The sequence below is a fragment of the Pan paniscus genome, chromosome 2 (assembly GCF_029289425.2).
Source record: "Pan paniscus chromosome 2, NHGRI_mPanPan1-v2.0_pri, whole genome shotgun sequence".
Taxonomy (NCBI): Eukaryota; Metazoa; Chordata; class Mammalia; order Primates; family Hominidae; genus Pan; species Pan paniscus.
Window position 1 is genome coordinate 193,799,944 of NC_085926.1, and position 27,374 is coordinate 193,827,317.

At 55.4% G+C, this 27,374-nt stretch overlaps 1 protein-coding gene across 24 annotated transcripts in view; it reads right to left on the reverse strand.

Annotated features, from left to right (window-relative positions):
• TNK2 (tyrosine kinase non receptor 2) overlaps positions 1 to 26,471 on the reverse strand; it is a 48,654-nt gene extending 22,183 nt beyond the window's left edge. For 4 of the 24 annotated variants that reach the window (XM_057302008.2, XM_057302006.2, XM_057302004.2 and 1 more), the window contains exons 1-5: positions 26,262 to 26,465; positions 6,220 to 6,400; positions 4,630 to 4,700; positions 2,449 to 2,670; positions 793 to 945 (exon numbers count right to left, since the gene is read on the reverse strand). In XM_057302008.2, the coding sequence (XP_057157991.1) occupies positions 793 to 945; positions 2,449 to 2,670; positions 4,630 to 4,700; positions 6,220 to 6,382 (609 nt within the window). In that variant the 5' untranslated portion in view covers positions 6,383 to 6,400; positions 26,262 to 26,465. Of the gene's footprint in view, positions 1 to 792; positions 946 to 2,448; positions 2,671 to 4,629; positions 4,701 to 6,219; positions 6,401 to 6,476; positions 6,573 to 10,209; positions 10,573 to 13,058; positions 13,349 to 13,707; positions 13,789 to 26,261 lie in introns of those variants that run through there. The other 20 variants (XM_057302001.2, XM_034957950.3, XM_055111011.2 and 17 more) reach the window with 14 other exon arrangements.
• Positions 26,472 to 27,374: the final 903 nt, after the last annotated feature.

Below are 27,374 nucleotides of genomic sequence, written 5' to 3' on the forward strand. Positions count from 1 at the left end.
GGACCCTGCCCCTTCTCAGCAGCCCACGCTGGGCCCCCAGCCCCCTTCCTGAAGGCTTTCCAGAGCCAGGCTGCACGCACCTTCCTGGCCTGCTGTCTGGGGACCTCTAGGAGTCCTGCAGTTTCTCAGGCCTCTCCCTCGAGGCAATTTGGGAAACTGATGCCTAGAGAGAAGGAGCCCAAAGAGGCAGTGGCTAGAAATTCCAAAACTCAGCCAGGTGTGGTGGCTCACGCCTGTAATCCCAGCACTTTGGGAGGCCGAGGTGGGTGGATCATTTGAGGTCAGGAGTTTGAGATCAGCCTGGCCAACATGGTGAAACCCCGTCTCTACTAAAAATACAAAAATTAGCCAGGCATGGTAGCGCACGGCTGTAATCCCAGCTACTTGGAAGCCTGAGGCAGGAATATCGTGTGAACCCAGGAGGCCGAGGTTGCAGTGAGCCTAGATCATGCCATTGCACTCCAGCCTGGGTGACAAAGTGAGACTCCATCTCAAAATAAATAGATAAATAAAACATAAACTCCCCAAATTAAACTCAGTGGCCAGCCCCTCCCATGGGAGTAACTCTCTTGACACTGAGCACCAGCAAAATCCAGAGACAGACCCGGACTGGACCGCAGCAGACACAGCCCGTACCAGGCTGGGCCCCTGTGGACCCCTTTACTCCATCACGTTGGGGGACCAAAGTAGGATCTAGGGCGCCTCTGACCTTAGGATGGAGAGAGTAACCGAACCACACATATGGGACCAGAGCCCTCTCCCTGCCCGCCCCCTCCTGCCCGCAGTACTCACCATCTTCATGGGCGGCGTGAGCACCACCCCGTAGAGGCGGATGAGGTTGCGGTGATCGAGCGAGTGCATGGCATTGACCTCCCGGATGAAGTCGTCCATGGCTTCTGGCTGGCTCAGGACATCGGGCTTCAGGCACTTCACAGCCACACTCACCTGCCCAGAGTGGGATTTGCAAGGACTCAGGACTTGCCAGGTCCCAGACACGCGGAGCCAACCTGCTCCACCCTCCAACTCGGCTCAACGATTCCTGCCTGTGAGCTCCTCATCTGGGTGGGTAAGCATGTCACCAGTGCCTGGGCTTACGTGCTCTGCGTGAGGCCTGGCTGGAGAAGGGCAGACGGCTGGCCCTGAGGAGCCATCGTCGGCCACACCTCCCCTTCCTGGGGGAATGCCAGGCTTAAATACCAACCAAAAAGTAAGAGATAACCAGTATGATGAGAGAATATTCAAATGTTATAAAATGGAATTTTTTTTTTTTTTTTGAGACAGTCTCGCTCTTGTCGCCCAGGCTGGAGTGCAGTGACGTGATCTCAGCTCACTGCAACCTCTGCCTCCCGGGTTCAAGTGATTCTCCTGCCTCAGCCTCCTGAGTAGCTGGGACTACAGGCAGGTGCCACCATGCCTGGCTAATTTTGTATTTTTAGTAGAGATGGGGTTTCTCCATATTGCTCAGGCTGGTCATAAAATGGAATATTAAAAGGTGTTTTGCTGTAGAAGGAAAATGCTGTAAATGTAATGCCAAAAACAAAGCTGTGGAGCTAGAAGTCTGCACAGCGGCTTCCCCGGGAGAAGGACGCACTGAGTGACAGCGGCTTCCCCGGGAGAAGGACGCACTGAGTGGACAGAGAATGAGGAGCCCTCTGAGGTGCCGGGAATGCACCGCACGTGATCTGAGCAGTAAGGACACGGCTGCTGCACAGGAAACAGTCACACCAGAACTGTATGCTGTGGTGACACGTTATCCCTGAAGGGAAAATGTTAAATGCAACGCCGAGAAGAACAAGATTTTAAAAGCTGTATCCAGAATTTGTATCTTAACTAAATCCAACAAAATACCTAAAGTGGGAGTAAGAGGCTCGGCTTCCTCTGAGTGGTGGGATTACAGGCGATTTTTTTTTTCTTGTTTTTCAAATACTTTCCAAACTTTTATAATAAATTATTTTTATAGTTGAAATAATAAATGTACTTAGTTAAACCTGAGCATGGGCTGGACGTGGTGGCTCACACCTGTAATACAAGCACTTTGGGAGGCTAAGGTGGGCAGATCATCTGAGGTCAAGAGTTCGAGACCAGCCTGGCCAACATGGTGAAACCCCGTCTCTACTAAAAATACAAAAATTAACTGAGTGTGGTGGTGCATGCCTGTAATCCCAGCTACTCAGGAGGCTGAGGCAGGAGGATTGCTTGAACCCGGAAAGTGGAGGTTGCAGGAAGCCGAGATCGTGCCTACTGCACTCCAGCCTGGGCGACAGAGCGAGACTCCGTCTCGAAAAAAAATAAATAAATAAAACCCCAAAAATCCTGAGCACGGACTCTGGGATGAGCCACACTGTGACGCATCCCCAGTCCCATCCACACCCTGGTTGGGGGCAGAAGAGCCACTACCAGCCCCGGGTCCCATGCCTCGGCTGCGCTGGCAGGACACCGAGAGCTCACCGTCTTCCCTGAGGGCGCGTCCCACTCGCCCCTGCGCACCACGCCAAAGGAACCATCGCCCAGCTTCTCCAGGAGGCGCAGGTCCTTCTCCCCAATGAGGCAGGTGAGGCTCTGCAGGGGCCCCTCCCCTGCTGGGCCCCCAGGGGCGGGCGAGGTCTTCCGGAAGGTGCTCTGAGAGTGATGAGGGGGGAACTCAGCCTCCAGTCGCTTCCCACTGAACACCTGTTTGAAGGCAGCCGGGGGCCAGATGGAATCCAACACCCCAGGGTCAGTCACTCAGTCCCACCCCGCTAGGTCCACCCGGTGATCCCCGGCTTCGGCTTCCAGATAGGTCCTGGTTTTGCCAAACTGCCAGTGGGGCAGCCTGGCTGGAGGCCCACACTCCGTCCAGGGCACACCCCCAAACATGAACCCAAAGCCTGACGCTGGTCTCAAGGAGGGTGCCAGAAAGAGACCGACAGGCATGCAGCCTGTGGCTGGGCGGCCCCACACCCAGCTGTGTGGAGAGGGAGGGCACCGCCCAGCCAAGGTCGGAGTCTCCTCCCAGTCCTGCCCCACCCTCCCTTCCTGCGCCCGCCACCCCGAAGACTCCAGCCCTAACCCGCGTCGATGGAGCCGCAGGGGCCCTCCACAGACACCTCCTTGTCCATTTTTAGCCCTGGCCCCTTCTCTGGCCTGACCATTTGGTGCTGTCTGTCTCCACCCTCACCAGGGAGTCGGCTGCCCTTCATCCTGCCCAGGGGAGAGGATAATTTTAGTCTGAGGTTGAACCGTGAGTGTGTGTGTGGTTCAGATGAAGCTAGTCCTTGCTGGGAAGGGGCCTGGGAAGACAGCTGGGTCTCTGGAGGGGCGCCTAGAGCTGAGGGCTGAGACAGAAGGAAGAGTGGAGGAGACTCGGAGGCCAGGGTGGACAGGGAGGGGCCGAAGGTCAAGGGACAGAAGAAAGGAGGCCATGAGGGTCAAAGCTGGCCACGTGGGTCTGACTCGGCCTCCACTGAGGCACCCACAGCCTAGGCTCCAGATTGCAGATTCTTGCCAGCTTGGGTCTCACACCCCCAGAGCTGGTGGATCCTTATCCGTCCGGGCTAGGGTGCCTCAAATCTGAGGGCCTCTTCTGGCCTCTGCCCTGTGCTTCCTCCCAGTAACTAGAATTCCTTATGTTTGCAAGCAACGTTCAGGTTACGAGACCCTCCGCAGCCATTATCTCCGGTGCCTCCTCCAGCCCCGGGAGGTGAGCTGGGCAGTGGGGACCGGTATCATTTCACTGAAGACACAACAAAAATCTGGAGGCCACTGACTGCCCAGGGACCTATCAAGAGCCAGTGGCAGATCCAAGACCCCTAAATCTCAGCACCCCTAAATCTCAGCAAACCACGCTGCTCTCTTCTCCTGCCTCCACCATCCCGACACTACTCATCCTTCCCTAAAACCCGGGCAAAGGACCAGGACAGTGTTTCCAGAAAAAGCCACAGGATCCCAAGAGACAGCCCCTTTGCCGGGTTGCAGCCAGGAAAATCTCTGCTGCCCAATCCCACTGCAGCTGTTCGGCCCTGCCCACCCTCCAACCCAGCCCTGAAGCCAGAAGTGGGGAGGAAAGGCCACGGCTGGCTCACTTCCTCTCTCATTGTCTTCCAGACAATGGGCAAAGTTCCACTGAGTCAGACCAGGGACTCACTACACCACAGACCCAAATTAGGACAAGGTGTGGGGAGAGGTGGGGACAGGCTGTGGGGAAGGAAGCTGTCAGCAGGGACAGATGACCAGAGAAACCCAGAGATTAGAGAGGGTCAGGGAGGAGGGAAGCCAAGCAAAGACGTTCTGGGTCCAGACAGGTCCACCACCCCACGCTGGACACTGGCCCCAACGCTCAGACACAGCAGGGCTAAGTTAAGGCACACTTGTCAATGAGGTCCTGTTCCAGGCGTGCTGAGAGGGGCTGTGAAGGCCTCACCGCACACAGGCTGCTCACGTGTCCGTATCTGGCGGAGACAGACACTCAGCCCAGCAGCTCTACAAGTGCCCTGCCCGATAAGACCCTGGACGCGGGGGTCCTGTACAAAGTGCCGGCAGAACGGCGAGATTCGACCTGCCGGGGAGCTGGGGAAGGTTCCCAGGACCGGAAGCGGAGGGGGGCGTTCGAGGCTGCCCCCCTCCCACCTCCTCACCCACCTCCTCACCCACCTTACTCATCCACGACTTGCGTTTGCACAAGGCCTTCCTCCTCTTCACAGCCTCCCACAGCCGCCGCTGGCCTGCAGGGAGGGCGGGGAACCGCGTGCTGTGAAGGCCGCCGTAGCCCGAGAGAGGCTGCTGCCTGTGGTCCCCTTGGGGGTGAGCCTGCCACTAGACACCGCCCAGCCCGATGATAGCCATGAAATCAACCCCAACTAACCCGGAGCCTCAACTGACCGACGGTCTCTGCACTCCACTTCCTGGCACTGGCTCTCAAACTGGGTGAAGGTGTTTAACCAAAAACTTGAAGCGATGGGCTTCTCCCAGTTCTCAGGAAAAATCAAGGTAATGAACAGAATTTTCTCAATGTTGAGGTTTTTTTTCCTCCATAAAATTTTCTTATGCTACTGGCATCAGACACCAACTATCCAGGCCTAAAGTAGCATAAATCAATGTCTAACTTAGCACATTACTACCTATTTAGCTATTTTAACTAAGTCAGTGTCTAACTTGACACATTATTACCTATTTAGCTATTTTAACTTAAAAGCCCTAATACGTTTCTAATGTTCTATGAAGAACATCATGACTTTTAGATGCTACAACCCCCACTTTTAGGGAAAATATGAAGGGTTGAACTCAAATCAGAGCAAACCTGTGTGTATGTGCGTGCGTGTGCACACGCGTGTGCGCACGTGTGTGCGTCTGCGCGTGTATATGTGCGTGTGCACATGCGTGTATGCCTTGCGTGTGCGTGTGCATGTGGGTGTGTGCACACGTGTGCGTGTATGTGTGCGTGTCTGTGCGCAGGCATGTGTGAGCGCGTGCGTACACATGTGCATGCGTGTGTGCACGTGTGCCTGCGTGTATGCGTGTGTATGCCTGTGCGTGTGCATGCGTGTGTGCACGTGTGCCTGCGTGTATGCGTGTGTATGCCTGTGCGTGTGCATGCGTGTGCGCACGTGTGCCTGCGTGTGTGTGTATGCCTGTGCGTGTGCATGCGTGTGCACGTGTGCCTGCGTGTATGCGTGTGTATGCCTGTGCGTGTGCATGCGTGTGTGCACGTGTGCCTGCGTGTATGCGTGTGTGTATGCCTGTGCGTGTGCATGCGTGTGTGCACGTGTGCCTGCGTGTATGCGTGTGTGTGTGCCTGTGCGTGTGCATGCGTGTGTGCGTGTGAGAGAGCAAGAAAGAGAGCGTGAGCACGAATCAGCAAACCATCTGAGAGTTAGTGTTCTCCCTACAGATCTCTGCCCATGGACCCCCCGGTAGTCAGAATGATGAGAACAGATTCAATTCGATGCTTATGAAGGAGGGGCAATGGAGGACATACACTCTACGTGAGAACAATCACAACGGGGCATGGAGTGACTCCTGTGTAGCCAGCTTTAGGGAAGGCCTCACTCTCCTCAAACTCCAATTCACCTTTACAACTGCCAACTGTTCTCATCACACATCAGCACCTACTGATGTCCCTCCTGCTCCCTCAGGGCTCTGGGACAGACAGAGTTCTCAGCTGCCACCCGTGCACCGAGTGGTCCTGAGGACAGAGGACGGAAAGGGTCGGGGCAAGACAAGCCAGGCCAACATCCCACCTACCAGGCCGGCCCATGCCGATCTTCTCCAGGTCCTCATTCTTGACGTACTCAAAGTGGGACAGGCGGGTGACGTTGAGGTCGTCTCGGAGCCGCAGGAAGTACTGTTGCAGCTGCACCTCGGACAGCAGCTCCAGCAGCCAGCCTGTGCCCTCCTCTGGCTGCATTCTGCCGCCTCCCAGCCTCTGTGGGGGGAGGAGTGGCTCAGGGACAAGGGTTGTGGGGGGACAACAGGGGCCTGCCCGAGTGACCTGGGCTCACCTTCATCCCACTACATGGCCACCGGGAAAGGCTCACACCACCTTCTGACTCCCGAAGGAAGCTACCGAGTACCGCCTGGACCCACGTCCCCTATTCCTGCCAGCCACAGGGCACAATTAGGGCGGCAGAGATACAGCCCTGGCCCTGGAGTCAGGAGTCAGGGTCTTGCTCCCGAAATGTGATCTGTGACTGAGTGACCCAAGATCAACCTGTGCTCATATTCCTGCTCTAAGTTTCTAGGGGTCGAAAGCCCTTGAAAATCTTTTAGAAACTAACAGTGGTCTCTCCGGGAACACCGACGTGTTCTTACTCCTAATATTTGATAAACATCTCTAGGGTGCAGTGTGCCCTGAGACCCATCCATGGGCTCCTCAGACGTGGCGGAGAAAACTCTCAGGGTGAGATGAGCTCTAAGCTAAGTTCCTCCCAGCGCCTGACCACCCCAGCCTCTCCTAACAAGCCAAAGACCACTCCACGGGCCACCACTCAAGCGCCTACAGGGCCACAGCAAGCGGAAGACAGGAGGGAGGGGTGGGGCCTGCGGTGGGCTCGCAGACACCCCTGTCAACAGGGAGCTCAGATCCCATCAATGGTTGTCAGAAAAAACTGTGGCCCAGCGTTGTCAAAGCTTTCCATTTTTTCAAGAAATAAAAGAAATCTCAATTTACATGTGAAATCTCACCATTGAAGTTTGGAAAAGGTAATATATGCACGTGGTAAAATATTCAGAAGGCACACTGAGCCACGAATCTCATTCCCTCCCCAGCTGCACAGCCACCCGGCTCCCCAGGAGTTGCCAGTGATGTCTTCTGCGGACGCTTCAGACTCTGTTGTCCCTACACGAATATTCACGCATTAACCATACCACTCTGTTCCCTGATGTCACTTAATATTTGTCTTTCTCCTGACTTTTTAACAATGCTGAATAGTTCAGATCTGAAACGCACGCACACGCACACACAGCGTGCTGGCCAAAGCACACTGCAGGCCGCAATCAGCCAGTGGTACCGGAGAGTGACCTCTGACCTACACTCTCCTGGGCCCAGATAAAGAAGCTGGTGGCACCCTCAAAGCTAAGCAAGCGGACCCACCGCACAGCAAACCCAACCCTGTCTGCGTAAGGTATGTCAGAGCTGGGGGCGTGGCCAGGCTAGCCCCGGACCCATGCTCAATCCCCAAAGAGGAACAGGCGAGAAAAAAAAAAAAAGGCCAGCTGCCCGGCTGGGGACCAAGCCATCCCCCTCCCCCACTCAGCGGTGGCCTCCTCCCCAGCTCCCATCACAGTGAGCAGCACTGAGAAGCAGGCACACACAGCCTGGGCCCAGCGTGAGCCTCCTGCCCCCACAGTTCCCAGTGGCCCTGCCAACACAGTGCCAGTTCCGACTTTTTCAGGCAGCTCAGGGAAGTACAAAGAGTAACAAAGGGGAATGAGAAACCCTCAGTTCAAATCCTGGCTCTTCCACCTCGGCGACCGGGCCAGGCAGCTGGGCCAGCTGGGTGGTTTCCAAACTTAAAGCTGTAACCCTTTACTGGAATGGTTCTCATGAGGCTGCACAGCCCCCTATGGGATAGTTCTGGTTGCCACAACATTTGGGGGGCCTTAGTGACATTCAGTGGGTGGTTGGGGGACAAGAGCGTGAGCTAGCCTGCAATGCATACGACATTCCCACACTGTCCCAAATCCCACACGACTCAATGCATGAAGGTGTTTATGATCATGCAAACCTAGAATATGATCCCACTTTATATATAAATAAGAAAGTACTTTTATAGTTTTTTGGTTTTTTTTTTTTTTTTTTTTTTGAGACAGAGTGAGACTCCCAGGCTGGAGTACAATGGTATGATCTTGGCTCATTGCAAACTCAGCCTCCCGGGTTCAGGTGATTCTCCCGCCTCAGCCTCCCGAGAAGCTGGGATCACAGGCGCCCGGCTAATTTTTGTATTTTTAGTAGAGACAGGGTTCCTCCATGTTGGCCAGGCTGGTCTCGAACTCCTGAGCTCAAGTGATCCACCTGCCCTGGCCTCCCAAAGTGCTGGGGAGCCACTGCTCCTGGCCTTACAGTTTTAATATAAAATAAATTTTCCTGGAATGAAACTACTGTGTAAACTTAAGGGAAAATGGACTCTGCTTTATTCAGAACATAGCAGAAGCCCACTATTTGCAAAAATGTCAGTGAAGGCAACCCCCTCTCATTATTTCAAAACTCCCCTCTCGGTCAGCACTTGCAGATGCTGCCTTCACGGTGTTTCCACCTGAGGTCTCAGGATCTGACTCCTCACTACATTGTCTAGGTTACTAACGTATTAGGATACATAAAATATTATTACCTTCCTCTTATGTCTCTTTATATTAGAGTTCCCACTGTGTTGCTTGTTTCACTGTACACAGGTTAACATGTTAATATAACAGGTTATATATTTCTATTAACTTTATTTAAGACAAGTAACAATAAAAATAACATCTAGGCCAAGCACAGTGGCTCACAGCTGTAATCCCAGCACTTAGGCTGAGGTGGGCGGATCACCTGAGTTCGAGACCAGCCTGACCAACATGGAGAAACCCCATCTCTACTGAAAATAGAAAATTAGCCGGGCCTGGTGGCACATGCCTGTAATCCCAGCTACTCAGGAGGCTGAGGCAGGAGAATCACTTGAACCCGGGAGGCGGAGGCTGTGGTGAGCGAAGATCGTGCCATTGCACTCCAGCCTGGGCAACAAGAGCAAAACTCCATCTCAAAATAAAATAAAATCTAACACTTCAACTGCACTTACTATATGCGAGGAACAGTTCTAAGTATTAAGCTGTATTCATTTATCCTCAACAAAATCATCTGTTTACAAAACAAGAGGCGTGGGGTTTAAGAGGACCAGGCGTCGTGGCTTTCCGGAAGCAAGCCCAGAGGCGCACTAGGAGTCACGGGCCTAGGCAGCGTCTCCTTTCCACCCGGCCACGGCCACCGCTGCCCTGTCCCTGGAGCAAAGTGACCCCCCCTCCAGGGCTCAGCCTCAGGATGGAGGCTCCTAGTCTCCCGCAGGGAGAGCAGTCTCCAGGGCCCCTCTTCTTCTTCCCACCACCAACTCCCAAGGATCCAGGCCCCCTCCTCTAGGCTCCTGAAAACAGCTCAAAGCCATGCCCGGGGTGGTCAGGGCTGGGGGAGACCCAGAGGCCCCTCCCCTGAAGCTCTTCAGAAAGCACAGCCTGGCCTGTTCCCTCTCCCTGAAACACCAGCTAATGCACCTCTGTTCAGCTGTGCACTCCATGCTCCCTGACCCAGCAACAGCGCACACTGCACAGGGGATGCATGTGGGAGGACGGGAAGGAACTCCGGGATGCTGGTGAGGCAAGCGGTCAGGGTCTCAGTCCAGGGTGACTCCGCAGGGGTCCGCCTCCCCTCTAAGTCCCCCTCCGGCCCAAGGTTCTTTGTGCAGCACAGGGCATGGCTGCAGCTCCTCCAGAGTTCAAACACTCTCCAATTCTGCATGGTCCTGGCCCCCGCACCTCGCGGAGTCTGCACACCTGTGTCCGTCACTACTCTGTGGCCGGCGTGCAAACACACAGGCCAAGAAGGAATGCAGCAGCCGCAGGAGAGGCCACTTGGCCCGGACTCCCCGTCAAGGCCTCACTGGCGGGGTCCCTCAGCCGCTCCCAGTCTTGCTTTCTGCCTCTCAGTCAAGTGCTGGTGCTGAGGAGCCCAACCAGTCCCCAGCAGTCCAGCCCCTGCCCCCCACTCACTGTGTACAGGCGTCGCCGCAGTCTGGCCAGGAGAGGGAAGGAGAGCTCCAGGCCAGGGAACCGACGTGCTGCCGGCATCTCCACGCAGCGGGACCCCCCCCCCCCCCCGAGCAGTCACTGGGGATCCAGTGGCCTCGGCTCCGGAGCTTCGCACTCTGCCCAGGAGCCCCCCAAATCCCACACCAGGGGTGGGAAATGAGGAAGAACGGGGTGGGCCCCTCCGCTCTGCTGCAAGCCCTGCTGGGTTTCCACAGCTGGCCGGTCTGGCAGGGAGCAGAGGAGCTTTCCTCACACTGGCTGCAGCCGGGATCCTCTGTCCTGTTTCTGTCTTCTCTCCAGGGCAGTGGTCACAGTCCAGCCCTACTCCCCGGCTTCCCCACCCAACTGCCCGCCTGCCCGCCCTCCCTCTTGCCTGCCTCTCTCTCTCCCTCTCTCCCTCCCTCCCCAGCTGAGCAGCTCTGACACTGGCTGAAAAAGGACCTTTCTGAATCACTGCCAAGAGGGCGGCAGGAATGGGGGGGACTCTTCCTCCCAGCCACCCGCGCTGGCCCCCCTGCCTCCCCATACACAAAGCTCCTGTCTCTGGCTTCTACCCCAGCCCTCACAGTTGCAGACAACTCCTGGGACTTTAGGGTGGGGGCTATGTGACTCAAACAGCACGTATGAAGCAGGGCTGTGGACTCCCTCATGGACTGTGTGGGGACGTGGGGACTAACACACAGCCTGAGTGGGAGGCTTGGACCCCAGAGGCTCTGCCGGGCCCTGCGATGACTCTTCAGAGACCCTCCCCCACCCCCGAGTCCCAGCCTTGGCTGGGTGTCTCCTGGCTCAGACCCTAATGTGGCCCTGTTACCCTGGTGCCCGACGGAAATAGGAGGCCGGCAGCCTGCCAGAGTGGGGCAGTCCAGCCAAGAGCAAGGGTAGGGTGGGGTGAGGATCCTCACCCCCTCCCCTGGGGTGGCCCTGTCTGCTGCCCAAACACCCAGGGTGCCTCCTACTCAGACCAGGTGGCCAAGTTCCCAAACCCGCCCAAAACAAACAAATATGCCCTGAGACTCCTGCTGGGACGCCCCCACCCCAAAGCTGTAGGATGACTCCTGTATAACACCCCTGACACAGGCCACAGCCTCAGATTAAGGGGCCTAGAGACACTCCATCAAGCCCCCGTGGGGCCCTCATGTTTCTAGAACTGACAAATGATCTCTCTGGCCCTCCTCAAAGGGTGCCAGCTGCTCTTACACCCCCCTCGCTACGGCCCCCAGACACACCTGACAGCTGCAGGAAGCCCTCTCCAGCTCCCCAGGCACCCCCCCTCCCTGCTGAGCCATGCCTAGGGAGCCCCTGTTTCTTGCACACTGCTCTCTTGTCCCTGTCCAGCTGGCCACCAGCTCAGGGAGCCTCAGCTGGCTGGAGGGGTGGGCAGCTGGGGAGCAGGGCTTTGGGGACTCAGCATCCCAGGCTCCCTTCCCAGGGCCTCTCCCAGCACTTGACCTCCCTGATGATGCCGAAAGGGACAGCCATTTCCTGGTCTAACTCCAGGAGGTGGGGAGAAGGACACCCCCAACTTCAGTCCCTCTTCCTCATCCCCCTGCCATCCAGCCCACAAAGCTTGTGGAGATGGCAGGTGTGGACGGAGTGGGGGCTGAGGTCAGGTGGACAAGATCAGGCCTACGTTACACTGGAGCTGACTTTTCCCCAAACCTTGGCTGACTGTGCCCTTGCATCAGAGAAGCCTACAGCCTTACCCTGGCACCAAGCACACCTGGAAGGAGACCCAGGGACCGGGGGCCGGGGAACAATTTAAGCAGGGTTATTCCCTCTATTTCAAAATGGGTCTGCTGGATCAGAATGGCCAGATTAAAAACTCTAGCATCCCCAGAAATATGTGTCTCAAAGTCACCAGAACCCCATGCCTGACCTTGGATGTCCAGTAAGAACAAGACCTGTAACTGGCCCAGTAATCCAGCTGCGGGAAGAAGCAAAGTATGTGTGGGTCAGCGCCAGGCCGGCTCCTGGAAGCCCCCTCTTTTTTTTTTTTTTTTTTTTTTGAGAGTCTTGCTCTATCGCCCAGGCTTGAGTGCAGCGGCGCGATCCCGGGTTCAAGTGATTCTCCTGCCTCAGCCTCCCGAGTAGCTGGGATTACAGGCACCCGCCACCATGCCCAGCTATTTTTTTTTTCCGCCATGTTGGCCAGGCTGGTCCCGAATTCCTGACCTCAGCGCCCTCGTCTCAGGTGATCTGCCCGCCTCGGCCTCCCAAAGTGCTGAGATGACAGGCGTGAGCCACCGCGCCCGGCCCGGCCCCCTTTCTCCTCGCCCAGGAAAACAGCCCGACCTTAAGCCCCAACGCTCCTACCGAGTCCCCCTTTCTCCTGTCAGCTACTGCCCTCTGCCGGTCGGGAGAGGAAGTGCTTTCTCTCCAAGGGGAAGGGAAGCTACCACATCCATCAACACAGTGACCATATTTTCAAAAGCAAACAAGGACATCTGGCTTGATATTCATATTCAGAAGGCTAGTAAACGGGAATGTCCAGGACACACAGACTCAGTTCTCCTAAAAGACTGAACCCCAATCCTAGCAGTACTTCCTGGACTCCCTTGGGGCATGGAAGAAAGCCCAACGGGCAGCTTTTTGGGGTCCCAGGGGATCCATGCACACACAGGCAGATGCCAGCATCACTAAGTCACCACCGCCACACCCACATAAACACACCGCTCTCTGTCCCCTGGCCCAGGAGCAGACACTCTCACTCCTGAGGCTGCTGCAGGGGGCAGGGCTGAGCCCGGCTCACAGCAGACGAAGGGGTCTGGGGCCCAGGTATCTGGCTATCCCCTAGCCTTCCCCATTACCTGCGGTCCCTCCTCGCCCCCAGCCAGGCGCTGGTAAGCAGACCTCTCCCCCATGGAGCCCCAGATCCCAGCGGCTGCGGTCAGGGAGAGAAGCAGCGCCCGCAGCCCCCGCCCCGCAGCGGCACCGGCAGCGTCACTGCCCTGCGTCCTGGGGGGCCGGGCCTCGAGCATCCTCCAGAAGCGCAGGGCCGCTACTGCGTCTCAGCCCCCATAGCCTCATCCGCCATCGGCCGGCGGCCGGGTGGTCGCGCCCCTCCTCCTGCCGGCCTGCGGCCATTCCCTCCTGCAGCCCGTCCCAGCTCCGTTCCTCCTCTCCGCGGCGCGGCTCCCACCCTCTCCCAGTGAGCCAGCTGTGCCAGCCCCGGGCTGACCCCCACCGAGAGCCGGGGCTCTGCCTTCGCCGGCCGCGGAACCGGGCTCCACTCAGCCCTCAGCCCGCCTCCAGGGCCCCAGAGCCACCAACTGGGGCCTTGGGGATTCACGAGTCCCCCGTATTCACGGTAAGGGGCCATCCGAGAAGCCCACAGCAGAGGGGCCTCCGTCCGACTCCATCTGAGACCCCCTCCTCCGAGGCAGCCCGGGGCTGCAGCCCACCCCGCCCCCAGCCTGCCCCGGCGGCCACTCTGATCCCAGAACGCCGGGCGCCCACCTGCCCCGCAGCTCGGCCCTGCGCTCAGCCGGCTCCGCGCCGCCTCCCAGCGCCCGCCTCCCGCGCAGGCCACGCCCCCGCCCCGAGGCCCCCCGCGGCCGGTTCCCCGCGCGCCACTCCCGCAACGCCGCACGCTCTGTGCGCTGGGTACGCTGGGCACGCACTGACCTCCTTGACTTCAGAGCGGTGACACGAGGGCCCGGACTCCTGCTCAAAAGCCGCCCAACACAGGCCCACGCGGGGGTGCCGCGCCCAGCACTGGCGCGAGGCCATCGCCGGCACAGGAAGTCCCAGGGCAGAGGCTCTTCCTCTCCCCCGGGGCCCCAAGGCACCGCTTCTCATTCTGGTGGCATCTGAAGCAGCCACTGACTCTTTAGTACCAGGTATTTAGGGCTGAGCTCAGGGCACCTTCCCTGGGTTGGGGCAGAGGAGAGACAGATGCTGTGACCTCTCCTCCCCACGCAGCGTCAAGGCTGAGCCAGACCCTGGGAGGGCACTAGGTGAGGCTCCCTCTACGGCCCACTCTCCTCACACAGCCCCTTCCACACCCCAAGCACACCAGGGTAGGTGGATGACTGCCGGCGAGGCCCCCGAACGCCTGCTTCTATGCTGTACAGAAGCTCTTCGGCATCTTACTGCAGCTAAAGGCACATACTAGTCTTGGGAGTAGCTGCAAAGCCGGGAGACTGTAGAAGGCAAGGCAGAAAATACCAGGCCCCTCCCTTCTTGCCCTGGCTGGATAAAGGATCTGATCCAAACCACTGCCCTTTCCTGCTTTCTCCCTGCCTCACCTCCCCCTGTAAATCTCTTGCGTCCTAGTACCATCCTATCGTAAGACATCCACAGGATCTAAACTACCTCTAGGAGTTCGAGAATCCACCCCACGTGTACACCCCCTCTGCTCTTCACTTGTCTCTTTATATCTCCACTCTGCAGAGCTAAAGGAAACAAGAGGCTGGAAACCAGCCCAGCTCTGCTGTCCATTCCCCTCTCCAGCCTCTCCAACTGCATGCGAAGTGACAAATCCACACCAAGGCGCAGACATGACAGGCAATTTCCGGCCAAGAGGATTTTTCCAAAACAATCTACCGTATTCTCAGGAATATACGCCAACCCTACCTCCCAGCCGGCCCTCTCCCACCTCCACCTCCCTCTTCTCCAAGCCCTGAAGGAAAAAAGAACATACTGAAGAGGAGAGGGGGGCTTACAGCTCCTCCCCCAGCCAGAGGATTATCTTGCTTCCACATGTCAGCCCCACCAAATTTAGTCAGCCTTAACTCACCCCTCTGTGCGCAGAGCCCAAGCTTCTGGAGCAAGGCCAGGCTGGGTGCCCTCAGAACCTCATCCCAGAGGAACCTGCACCAGGCAACCCTGCACCTTCAGGTCGGCTGGGCCTGACATCACACTGGTCTGGGGAGGAGGCTGGCCAGGGCCCAAGAAAGAAAAGGGAGTGATTCAGACACACGCCATGACTGTCCATACTCTCTCCATCTCCAGGACACGGGGGCCCACTCCCTCCCAGGGGGGCCTGGCAGCTGAGGTCCTGAGGGCAGGCAAGGCTGTGTCTGCTAGCAGTGCTAGGCCCATGGTCCAGCCCTGAAGCCTCTTCACCCCCACATGTTTTTTGTTTGTTTGTTTGAGATAGGGTCTCACTGTGCCCTAGACTGGAGTGCAGTGGTGCGATCTTGGCTCACTGCAACCTCTGCCTCGCAGGCTCAAGCAATCCTCCTGCCTCCATCTCCTGAGTAGCTGGGGTTACAGGCGTGCACTATCACACCCAGCTAATTTTTGTATTTTTTGTAGAGATGAGGTTTTGTCATGTTGCCCAGGTTGGTCTCAAACTCCTGGGCTCAAGCATTCTACCAGCCTTGCTCTCTCAAAGTGCTGGGATTACAGGCATGAGCCACTGCGCCTGCCCACCCCCCCCACCCCCCGCCCCCAGCTTCTTAACTATTGGTATTTCCTAAGACTTTTGAACTCATGTTTCCTTCTATTCTCCACTGATGCTCTGCTCCCTGGGGTCACCTATGCCTCCAGGGACTCCTATTACCACCTTGTGCTATCTCCATTCCTGAATTCCTGTGGCTCCAGACCTGCATTTCCAGACATTTACAGGGCAGCTCCACCAGGAGGCTGCACAGGTACCACACATTGCATATCCAAACTGGGCTCAGCATCACCCCTTAAACTCTGCTTCTGCGCTCCTGTATCCTGCTGAAAACATCACAAGCCAACACCAGCCACCCGAGGTAGAAACCACACCCCACCACGGACCCCCAACCAAGACTCCTCCTCTGTCCTCCACCTTCTCCACCAGACACACCGGTCGGGCTGCTTCAACCGCCTCAGACTTCCTCCCAACGGTGACAATGAGATCAGGAGTCAGGCAGATGGGGGCTGAAATCCTGACTCCATCACGCTCCAGCTGGGCAACTTTTGAGCAAACAACCTCTACGCCTCAATTTCCTCATCTGTAAAGAGGAGATAAATGGAATCCCCATCATAAAACTGTCATGAAAAGTCCAGCACGGCACCTGGCTGCCTGCTGTTACTGTGGGCCCTTCCCTCAGTCCTCGAGGGCCCAATCCCGGCTGGCACGCACGCCCTCTGGGCTGCACTCCTCACCTAGTTCCCCACCTCTCTCTCTTAGCATTCCCTTCAAATGTCTCTATGTCCCAGCCAAGCCAAGTGTTTGCCCTTCCCTAGACATACTCTGGGGTTCTTCTTGTTTTTTGTTTTTAAGAGACTGGGTCTTGCTCTGTTGCCCAGGCTGGAGTGCAGTGGTGTGACCATGGCTCATTTTAATTTTGAACTCCTGGGCTCAAGTGACCCTCCCACCTCAGCCTCCTGAGTAGCTGGGATGACAAGCACCAGCCACCATGTCCGGATGCCCTTTAATTTTAATGTCTGCGGCTGGGCCCGGTGGCTCACGTCTGTAATCCCAGCACTTTGGGAGGCCGAGGCAGGCGGATCACCTGAGGTCAGGAGTTCGAGACCAGCCTGGCCAATATGGTGAAACCCCATCTCTACTAAAAAATATAAAAATTAGCCGGGCGTGGTGGCGGGCACCTGCAGTCCCAGCTACTCGGGAGGCTGAGGCAGGAGAATGGCGTGAACCCGGGAGGCGGAGGTTGCAGTGAGCCAAGATCGTACCACTGCACTCCAGCCTGGGCGACAGAGAGACTCCATCTCAATAAATAAATAATAAAAAAATAATTTTAATGTCTGAGCTATTTTTTGTCTGTGACACTTCTACTGTGTCTACATGATAAACTCCCACACACTCCTCAAGATCCAAGTCAAATGCCATCTCTTCTGTAAATTCCCATTTCCTAGCCACAAATGGTTATCTCTGCTGTTTTGTTGGAGGGATGCTTGAAAACATGAGTAGTAAAACTACACAATAATACATGTGAAAAATAGCCAAAATAATTTTTTTTTTTTTGAGATGGAGTCTTGCTCTGTTGCCAGGCTGGAGTGCCATGGCGCGATCTCGGCTGACTGCAACCTCTGTCTCCCGGGTTTAAGCAATTCTCCTGCCTCAGCCTCCCAAGTAGCTGAGATTACAAGTGTGCGCCACCACGCCCAGCTAATTTTTATATTTTTAGTAGAGCTGAGACGGGGTTTCACCCTGTTGGCCAGGATGGACTCAATCTCCTGACCTCATGATCCGCCCACCTCAGCCGCCCACAGGGCTGAGATTATAGGCGTGAGCCACTGCGCCCGGCCAAGAATTTTAAAAAGTTTAAATTATCCATCACGTTCCTATCCTTAAAGGGTCACTATTCCTGTAACTCTTTGTATCAGCACATAATTGTGCTGAAGGAGCGGTCTGTACACCTCTGCTGTGGTCTGTACATGGTAAGGGAACCATCTGTCCACATCTGTCGCCCTGAAGGGAGAACCTGGCAGGGGCCCTGGGTGTGTCTGCTGAGAAGGACTCAGTCTTTGTGAGGAACACTGGAGAACGGTGGCTGCTTCTTCCCCCGTGAGCTGCTGCCAGGTTGCTTTCCCAGTGGGTGCCAGGAACAAGCCTGGTTGCCCTCTCCCAGCCCCGGCTTTGCCTCCCCCCATGATTTCTAATTCAGAGACGCCAGCACCTTTCTGGGAAGAGGGGCTGTCCATGTCATCACAACCACTCCGACCCCAGACCCACTAAGCAACTCAGTCCCCCAAAGCCATCTCAGAACCAGAACAACTCAGCCACTCCCTCAGGCAGAGGGAGAGCCTGACATTGGTCTTAAGGAAGGTGCCTTCTCATCGGACTGCGGAGGGGTGCTGGGGCGCGGGTGCCACACAGGGTGATGGGAAGGGGGCCTGGGTCTGTCAGGATCCCAGCTCACTGAGAGAGAGGAGGGGAACAGGCAGGTGCCAGGGTGGGAGGGCAGAGCACAGAGGCAGAGGCAGACACACCAGACAGGGCCCTGCTATGCCTCGTTCCCTCCAACTCCAGTGGAGAAGGGAATGTCACTTGAGAGAGGAGGGGTGAGGATCTGACTAAACAGCGTGACCCAGTCCACACTGAACCTGAGGCTGACTGGACTTGGTGGGGCTGACTCGTGGAGACAAGAGCATCCATCTGTATCAAGTCTTGAAAGTACTGTGAAACCGTTTCATGCTCCGCCAGCTGAAGACCGGAGTGTCAACGCCGACACAAAGAGACAGTACACTGAGGGCCCTCATGTGCTCCTGGACCATCACTCCCCAACACAGACACCGGCAGCAGTGGGTGGCGGAGGACACATTGCTGCAGCTGTCTGGGTCTCACTCCCATGCACGCCACACGTGCCCAGGTGCCGAGGCCAGGACACGAGTGCCGCAGAGAGCTGCCTCTCGTTGCCTGTCCTGCCCATGCACTGTCACGGCACGGGGGCCCAGAGGGAAGGATACGGTCTAGCTCCCAGCAGCTAGCCACTCCCAGAGAGAGCTCTTCCAGGGCTGGGCAGAGGCTGCCCGGCTCGTCATCCTGCCTGCTGCCAGCTCAGGCCATACCCCACCCCCAAGCCCTACGCAAGAGTCCAGAGCTGAAGGGGCCTATTGTTGGCCCTGGAGGTGGAGTGTGGAAAGAAGGAGTGGAGAGGAAATGCCAGAGCTGGGAAGTGAACATTCAGTCTACAAGATACACTGCTCATCCCCTCAGGACCATGTCTACACCAAGACCCAGGAGCTGGGAACATGTCACCTAGAGCAGGCCGCAGGGCCCAGGAGAGCCTGGGAGCCAGAGAAATGTCTGGTGCTTCAAGACATACACCTTAAATCCCACTGGACCCTGCTCACCATCTGACCCTGAAGAGCCCGGGACCCTCAAAGGGGAAGGGGCGTGCCTGGTCCAAGGTACCAGGAAGCTGTCATCGGGAATGGAGGCTCATGGAGGCTCAGGATCTGGGGGAGGGCAAATGTTAGCGGAAGGGTGACTCTCTTCTGGCCACAGGGTAGGGGGAGAGCCCTGCCAAGGTCAGGGGACCAGAGAAGAGGCCCTGCTTCATTGGCAGACACAGTATACAGGGGACAGAGAGAAACAGAGGAGTCCAATGTTGGCAGACACAGTATACAGGGGACAGAGGGAAACAGAAGAGTCCAATGTTGTTACATCCAGCTGGGGCGCCCAGGAGGTACAACTGCTGAGGAGGAGGAGAGGGACTAGGAAAACCTCCCTCCCCTCTCACCTTCCTTAGACACCCACCATGCACCCCACATGCCCACCCGATGCTGGTTTCTGGGAGAATATGAAGGGGCAGAAGTCATAGCCTGGGTCCTCAGGAAGACACTATGCACCAGCTCTTCACTGAGAGTGTGACCAAAAACCTGCCTTACTACTCCAGATTATCCCCACTTTACAAATATGGAAACAAGCTCTGGAGAGGTGGCCAAGAGCACCCAGAGAGGAAAAGGTAAAGCCAGCATTCAGCCCATTCACAACTGTACTGCTTGGCCCAAGGATGCGGGCCCATGGAGGTCCTCGCGGAAGTCTTATGACCCACATCGGACTCGCTGAGTGGATACCATGTCATTCGCTGACGCTGAGTGAATGCGTGGATTCTGTGAGGAAGTCTGAAGAAGGGACAGGGGTTCCAGGAAAAAACAGTAGATTCCGCACAGTGTCACTCCTTCCTGAAACCTCACCAGAACAACAATTAAAAAAGGATGTTTTGAATGCCATAGGCCCCTAGGGAGGGGGAGAATGGTAGAGGAAAGACCACCACAGAACTTTGGAAGCTGGAAAGCAGATGGGCTGGTGGCAGTTGAGAGCTGACCCAAGAAAATCACAAATCCCAGCGTGAGAGACACTTGACTGACCGCCTGCAATCCTCAAAAGCCCAGGAACTGGCAGCCCCGGAAACCTCTGGAAGAAGAGGTGAGTGTCAGAAGGGCAATGCTAAAATACAGGGGATTACTGAAAAGTTATTTAAGAGACAGTAAGGGCCGGGCGTGGGGGCTCACGCCTGTAATCCCAGCACTGTGGGAGGCCGAGGTGGGCGAATCACTTGAGGTCAGGAGTTCATGACCAGCCTGGCCAACATGGTGAAACCCCATCTCTACTAAAAATACAAAAGTTAGCCAGGTGTGGTGGCATGTGCCTGTAACCCCAGCTACTCAGGAGGCTGAGGCAGGACAATTGCTTGAACCCAGGAGGCAGAAGTTGCAGTGAGCCGAGATTGCACCACTGCACTCCAGCCTGGGCAACAGAGCAAGACTCCGTCTCAAAAAAAAAACAAACATTAAAAAAAAAAAAACCTCTCAGCAAAGCAGGAATAAAAGAGAGCTTTTTGCAACCTGGTAAAGGTCAGATATGAAAAACCTATAGCTAATACCACTTTTTTTTGTTTTGTTTTGTCTTGTGAGACAGTTTTGCTCTGTCGCCCAGAGTGGAGTGCAGTGGCGCAATCTCGGCTCGCTGCAACCTCCACCTCCTGGGTTCAAGCGATTCTTGTGCCTCGGCCTCCCAAGTAGCTGGAATTACATGAGCATACCATCACACCCGGCTAATTTTTGTATTCTGGGTAGAGACAAGGTTTCACCATGTTGCCCAGGCTGGTCTTGAACTCGTGACCTCAGGTGATCCACCCACCTCGGCCTCCCAAAGTACTGGGATTACAGGCGTGAGCCACCGCACCCGGCCAGCTAACACCACTTTTTTTTTTTCTTTTGCGACAGAGTCGGAATGCAGTGGCGCCATCTCGGCTTACTGCAACCTCCACCTCCCAGGTTCAAGCAATTCTCCCACCTCAGCCTCCCAAGTAGCTGGGACTACAGGCATGTGCCACCACACCCAGCTAATTTTTTGTATTTTTAGTGGAGGCGGGGTTTCACCATGTTAGCCAGGATGGTCTCAATCTCCTGACCTCGTGATCTGCACATCTCGGCCTCCCAAAGTACTGGGATTACAGGCGTGAGTCACTGCACCCGGCCAGCTAACACCACTCTTAATGGTGAGAGACTAAATGCATCCCCTGGAAGATCAGAAACAAGGTATCTACCCTTCTATTCAACATTATATTAGATGAGGCTGGGCTTGGTGGCCCACCCCCATAATCCCAGGACTTTGGGAGGCCGAGGCGGGCAGGTCACCTGAGGTCAGGAGTTTGGGACCAGCCTGGCCAACATAGTGAAACCCCATCTCTACTAAGGATACAAAAATTAGCCGGTTGTGGTGGTGGGTGCCTGTAATCCCAGCTGCTCAGGAGGCTGAGGCAGGAGAATCGCTTGAACCCAGGAGGCAGAGGTTGCAGTGAGCCAAGATTGTGCCACTGCACTCCAGCCTGGGCGACAAGCATGAAACTCCATCTCAAAAAAACAGTAACATTATACCACAGGATCCAGCCAGGGCAATCAGGCAAGAAAAAGAAGCAACAGGCATAAAGATCAGAAAGGAGGAAGTAAAACTGTTTATTAGCAGATGACATGTCGCCCTATGTAGAAAATCCAAAGGAAGTTACAAAAAAGCTTACTAGAATAAGTCAATTTAGCAAGACTGCAGGATTCAAGCTCAAAATACAAAATCAATGGTATTTACATATACTAGCAACAAACAACTGGAAAGTAAAGTTTAAACAACGGTACCATCTCATAACAGCATTACTGACAACAGCCAAAAGGTGAAAGCCGCTTGAGGCCAGGAGTTGGAAACCAGCCTGGGCAACATGCCAAAATCCCGTCTCTACAGAAAATTCCAAAAAAAAAAAATTAGCCAGGCATGGTGGTACACACCTGTAGTCCCAGCTACCCAGGAGGCTGAGGTGGGAGGATCACCTGAGCCCAGGAAGTCGAGGTTGCAGTGAGCCATGATCACACCACTGCTCTCCGGCCTGGGAGACAGAGTGAGTGAGAACTTGTCTTTAAAAAAAAAAAAAAAAGGTGAAAGCAATCCAAGTAAACGGATAAACAAAAAGTGGTATATTCATACAATAGAATATTATTTACCCTTTAAAAAGAAGAAAATTCTGACTTATGCTGCAATGTAAATGAACCTTGAATACGCTAGGCCGAGGTGAAATAAGCCAGGCACAAAAGAACAAACACTGTAAAATTCTACTTCTATGAGGCACCTACAGGAGCCAAATTCATAGAGTCAGAAGGTAAAATGGTGGTTCTCAGGGGCTGAGAGAGGAGGGAATGGGAAGTTACTGTTTAATAGGTGCGGTTTCAGTTTCACAAGATGAGAAAAGTCCTGGAGATGGATGCTGGTGACGGCTGTGCAACAGTATGAATGTATTTACCACCACTGCAGATGGTTACAATGGCAGTATATTATGTATATTTTACCAAAATTAAAAGTTTTTAAAAATAAAAAACCAATACTACCAGGAAAAACCAGTATCATTTACAATAGCATAAAAATAGGTACTATTTAAGGATATGTTCAATAAAAGATGGAAAAGACTGATATACCAAAAACTACAAAACACTGCTGAGAGATAGTAAACAAAACCTAGACAAATACAGAGATATACACTGTTCATGGTCAGAAGGCTCAATACTGCTAACCGATCAATTCTCCCCAAATTGATCATAATCCCAATCAAAATCCCAGCAGGCTTTTTTGTAGAAATTGACTAACTAATTCTAAAATGTATATGGAAGTACAAAGAACCCAGAATAGCTAAAGCAATTTTGAAAAGACAAAACCAAGTTTGAGATCTTACCCTCATTTCAAGACTTACTATAGTTTATAAACCCACAGTAATCAAGATAGTGTGATACTGGGATAAAGACAGACAAATAGATCAATGGAACAAAACAGAATCCAGAATTAGACACACACAAACAATTGATTTTTTTCTTTTTCTTTTTGAGATGGAGTCTCACACTGTCGCCCGGGCTGGAATGCAGTGGCGCAATCTTGGCTCACTGCAACCTCCGCCTCCCGGGTTCATGCGATTCTCCTGACTCGGCCTCCTGAGTAGCTGGGATTACAGGTGCCCGCCACCACGCCTGGCTAATTTTTTGTATTTTTAGTAGAGACAGGGTTCCACTACGTTCACCAGCTTGGCCTTGAACTCCTGACCTCGTGATCCGCCCACCTCAGCCTCCCAAAGCACTGGGATTGGAGGAGTGAGCCACCGTGCCCAGCCAGCAATTGATTTTTGACAAAGATTCAAAGGCAATTCAGTGGAGAGATACATCTTTTTAATAAATGGTGCTACTAGATCAATTAGATCTCTACATGCAAAAAACTGGACATTGATTCATACTTTGCACCACGTAACAAAAATTAACCCCAAATGAATCCTAGATCTCAATGTAAAGCCCAAAACTATAAAATGTCTACAAGAAAATACAGGGGAAAACTGTTGGGACTTTGGGTCAGGCAAAGATTTCTTGGACATGACACCAAAAATGCAATCCACAAAGTAACAAATTAGTAAATTAATCAAAATTTAAAACTTCTCTTCAAAAACACAGCATTTTGCGCTACTGATCATGAGAATTTTTTAGAAGACATTGTTAAGAGGATCAAAATACAAAGCCACAAGCTGGAAAAAAGATTTGTAAATCACATACCTGATAAAAGGCTTATATCCAGAATATATCAAGAACTCTTCAGAACTCAACACGAAAAACCCCACACAATTAAAAATGGGCAAACGATCTGAACAGACACGGCACCAAAGACATACGTATGGCAAACGAGCACATGAGAAGATGCCTGACAACATGAGTCATTAAGGAAATACAAATTAAAATTGTAATGAGATACCACTACAGACATGAGAGTGTCTAAATTAGAGACTGACCACATCGAGATGTGGACATATCAAAGACATGGACAAACCAGAACTCTCATACACAGTGGGTGAGTATATAAAATGTACAACCACTTTGGAAAACAGTCTGGCAGTTTCTTAAAGGTTAAATGTGTACCTACCACATGAGCCAGCCATTCCAGTCCTAGGGATTTACCTAAGATAAATAAAAGCGTACATCCACACAAAGACTAACAAACACGTTCACAGCAGCTTTCTCTGAAAACCCATCAACAGGTCAATGGATAAACAGACTCTGGCACACGTGTACAATGACTGTTGATACGCGCAACCACCTGGACAAACTCCAAAATACTTCTGTTGAATGAAAGACGCGATTCCGTTTACAGTAAATGCTGCAAACTCAGACACAGTGACAGAAAGTAGACCAGCCTGTCACCTGGGGTAGGGGATGGCAGAGGAGCGGGGGATGGAGGGGTTCCACAAGAAAACTTCTGGGGACAGAGGAATAAGGGGGATGTTCACTATCTTGAAGGTGGGGGTGGTTTCACGGGTATATACACAGGCCACAACTTATTAAATTGTGTGTTTTAAATATGCTCAGTTTACCAGACGTCAGTATATCTCAATAAAACTGTTATTTAAAACAAAAAGAAACACGGCATCTTCTAGACGAAGCACAAGGTGGGGGCTAATCCCGGGCTCAGGGGCCAGAGGGACCAGTCTGACCCTTCCTCCCCAGCATCTGCCGGGGCTCCAAAGGGCCTGAGGTTTCTTTACTCACGACACTGCAGGGGAAGTCCTGGCCCACCGCAGACACCAAGAAACTGAAACCTAAAGACATTATGTTGCCCAAGGAAGTTACACAGCTTGTAAGCGATATAACCAGATCAAAAGCAATCTGTGTGATGCCAAGGCCTTTCTCCCATTCATCTACCACAAGTTCAAAAACGCCGACCTGAAATAAGTAGGTGAAGATTGTGTGTATGTGTTTAAAACAGACCGTTCTCTCCACTGAAGCCAGACAGTGAGAGCCACTCTGGCCATTCCAGAAGCGTCAGGCACCGTGGGCACAGCAGCTGAACTTCCGGTGCATGAGTGTTTGGGTGGCAGCGCGACAGGCAGGGGATGAAGCTGACAGGCGGGTTTGAGTTTGTATGAGGAGCGGGCTAACCGGCTCCTCCAGCAGCTGCTACCTCCAGCAGCTGCTACCTCCAGCACCACTCCCTCTGCCCCCAGAGGAGAGCACCCAGTCTGGTTCGGGACAGGGGCCTGGGTCCATCTGACTCAGAGCCACACCTCGGGCTGGGGCAGACGGGGGGTCCTCTAGCTAAGGCCCTGGGCAAGCAGCAACCCTGCACCCATCCCCACCCAGGGGCAGGGGAAGCAAGAACCTGACAGTGCCAGGTAAGAGGCGAACAGCTCTAGGAGAGTAAGGCCCACAAGCAGCCCGCCCAGCCCCCTGGGGGCACGAGGCGGAATGAGTAGGTCTGGCACTCAGGCCACGAGGGAGTCAACAAGCCAAATACAGCCCCCACCCTTGGCCCCTACAAGCCCTACCTCTAGACTGGGCTGGGAGCTCCTGTCCTGACAGGTGCAGAGCCCATGATACCACAGCGGCCCATCTGCAAACCTCCCCAGGGTGGGGCCACAGAGGCAGCCCAGAGCCCTGGGGTGCAAGTGCACCCTCCTCTCCCGCCCCTCTAACGCTGGGGTCGTGAAGTCCCACCCAGAGACGAGAGGGCTCACCAGTTGCTCTCCCTCCTTCCGCCCACTCATCATCCTTGGCTCTGGGCCCTCAGGGTAAATCAGCTGTGACAGGACGGCGTGGCAGGAGCGGGCCAGGCTCGTGCCGTACCCAAGCCACTAGCTGTCACACTCATCTCAGCTCACGTGACCAACAGGGTTACAAGATAAGGTTCTGTTAATCCCACGCTGCCCTCTTCCCTTCTGTGGGACGTGTTTTGAGAACTTGTGTGTTGACTGCACCATGCAGAGCATATAGCATGGAGGCACCCCTACTGCCATTGGGGGGCAGGTGGAGGGGGGACCGTCCTGCAGCTCCTCCCTGGGGCTACCCCTCTCTTCCCTCTGCACAGACCTGGCAGCCACCCAGACGTCCCGCCTGCTGCCTAGACTCTAAGAAGATGCCCTATCACTCCAATTACCATACACAGTACTGGCGGGGGAGAGGTCCTGCCTTGCCGCTGAAAACTGCACTGCTTCCTCCCTCCAGGGATGAAAGGCCAAGAGAACGAGGGCAGTGTGGAGACTACGCTCTCGCCAGGGACCTGCAGCCTCTCACTTCCCAGCACATCGACTCCAGCTAACAGGACCGGGCTTCCTTACCTGCCGCCTTCCGCTGCCTCCCCGCAGACACAGCTTCAGCGACGCCCAGGCTGAGATGGCAGAAGAGGTTCCCGCCGGCCGCGGCCTGCCCTCAGGCAGTGGCTCCCAGAGCTCACCGGTTCCCCGCACTCTTCTGCGCCCGACTCCCCATGCCCCTACGTCCTGCGTCCCCTTCAGCCCCGGAGGTACCGTGGGGCCCGGGCCTGCCAGTCACCACCTCCTCCTCCGCCGGCGCCTCCGGGTCCTGAGCCCCTCGCCGGGTCCCTCTCCCTCCTGGGGCTCCTTCCCGTTCAGGTAGGTTTCCTGGACAGCCCGCACCACCTGTCCCTCCTGCACCCCGGGCAGCCAATTCGCCTCTTGCACCCCCAGGCGCCCCTCCCCCGCAGGCCCCCGGGGCCCCACCGGCCGGGCCCTCCCCACCAGCTCGGGGCGGCTTCGGGGCGCCGGGGCCGCTCCCAGGACCACCGCCTCCCGCCCGACGCTCTCCCACTGCCGCTCCCCCAGTTCGCCGGAACTTTCCGGCCCCTCCCTGCGCTCGCGGGGGCCTTCCCCGGACTCGGACGCCGGTTCGGGCTGCTGCAGCAGCCTCCGCGGGCTCCCCTCCCCGCGCTCCTGCACCCCGGCCCGGGCCTCGCCGCGCTCCTGCACTGCGGGGCTGCCTCCGCCCTTCTCCTGGTGCTGCCCGCGGGGCCCCAGCCCCTCCTCCTGCGCCACAGGCCAGCCCGCCGAGCCCGTCCACCACGGCGGGCGCCCCCAGCCCGCGCCGTCCGGCGGCCCCCACACCACCCCCCGGCTGGGCTCGTGGCCGCGGCCGCCGCGCTCCTGCAGCCCCGGGCCCACCCCGCCCTCCTCCTGCACCGCCGGGCCCACCCCGCCCCGCTCCTCCACGCCGAGCTTCAGCCCGCGGAGCTGCTGCGGGCCCCAGCTGAGAACCCCTACGCGCTGCGGCTGCTGCTCCGGCAGCGCAGGGCTTAGCCCGCCGCCCTCCTCCTGCGCGACCCGCCGGGGGCCCCCGACCGGCTCGGCCCAGCGCACTCGCTTGCCCCCCACAGGCCGCGCGCTCCCACCCCTCCAGATGGTGCTGCCCTCGGCGCCCGCTCACACCGCCCGCCC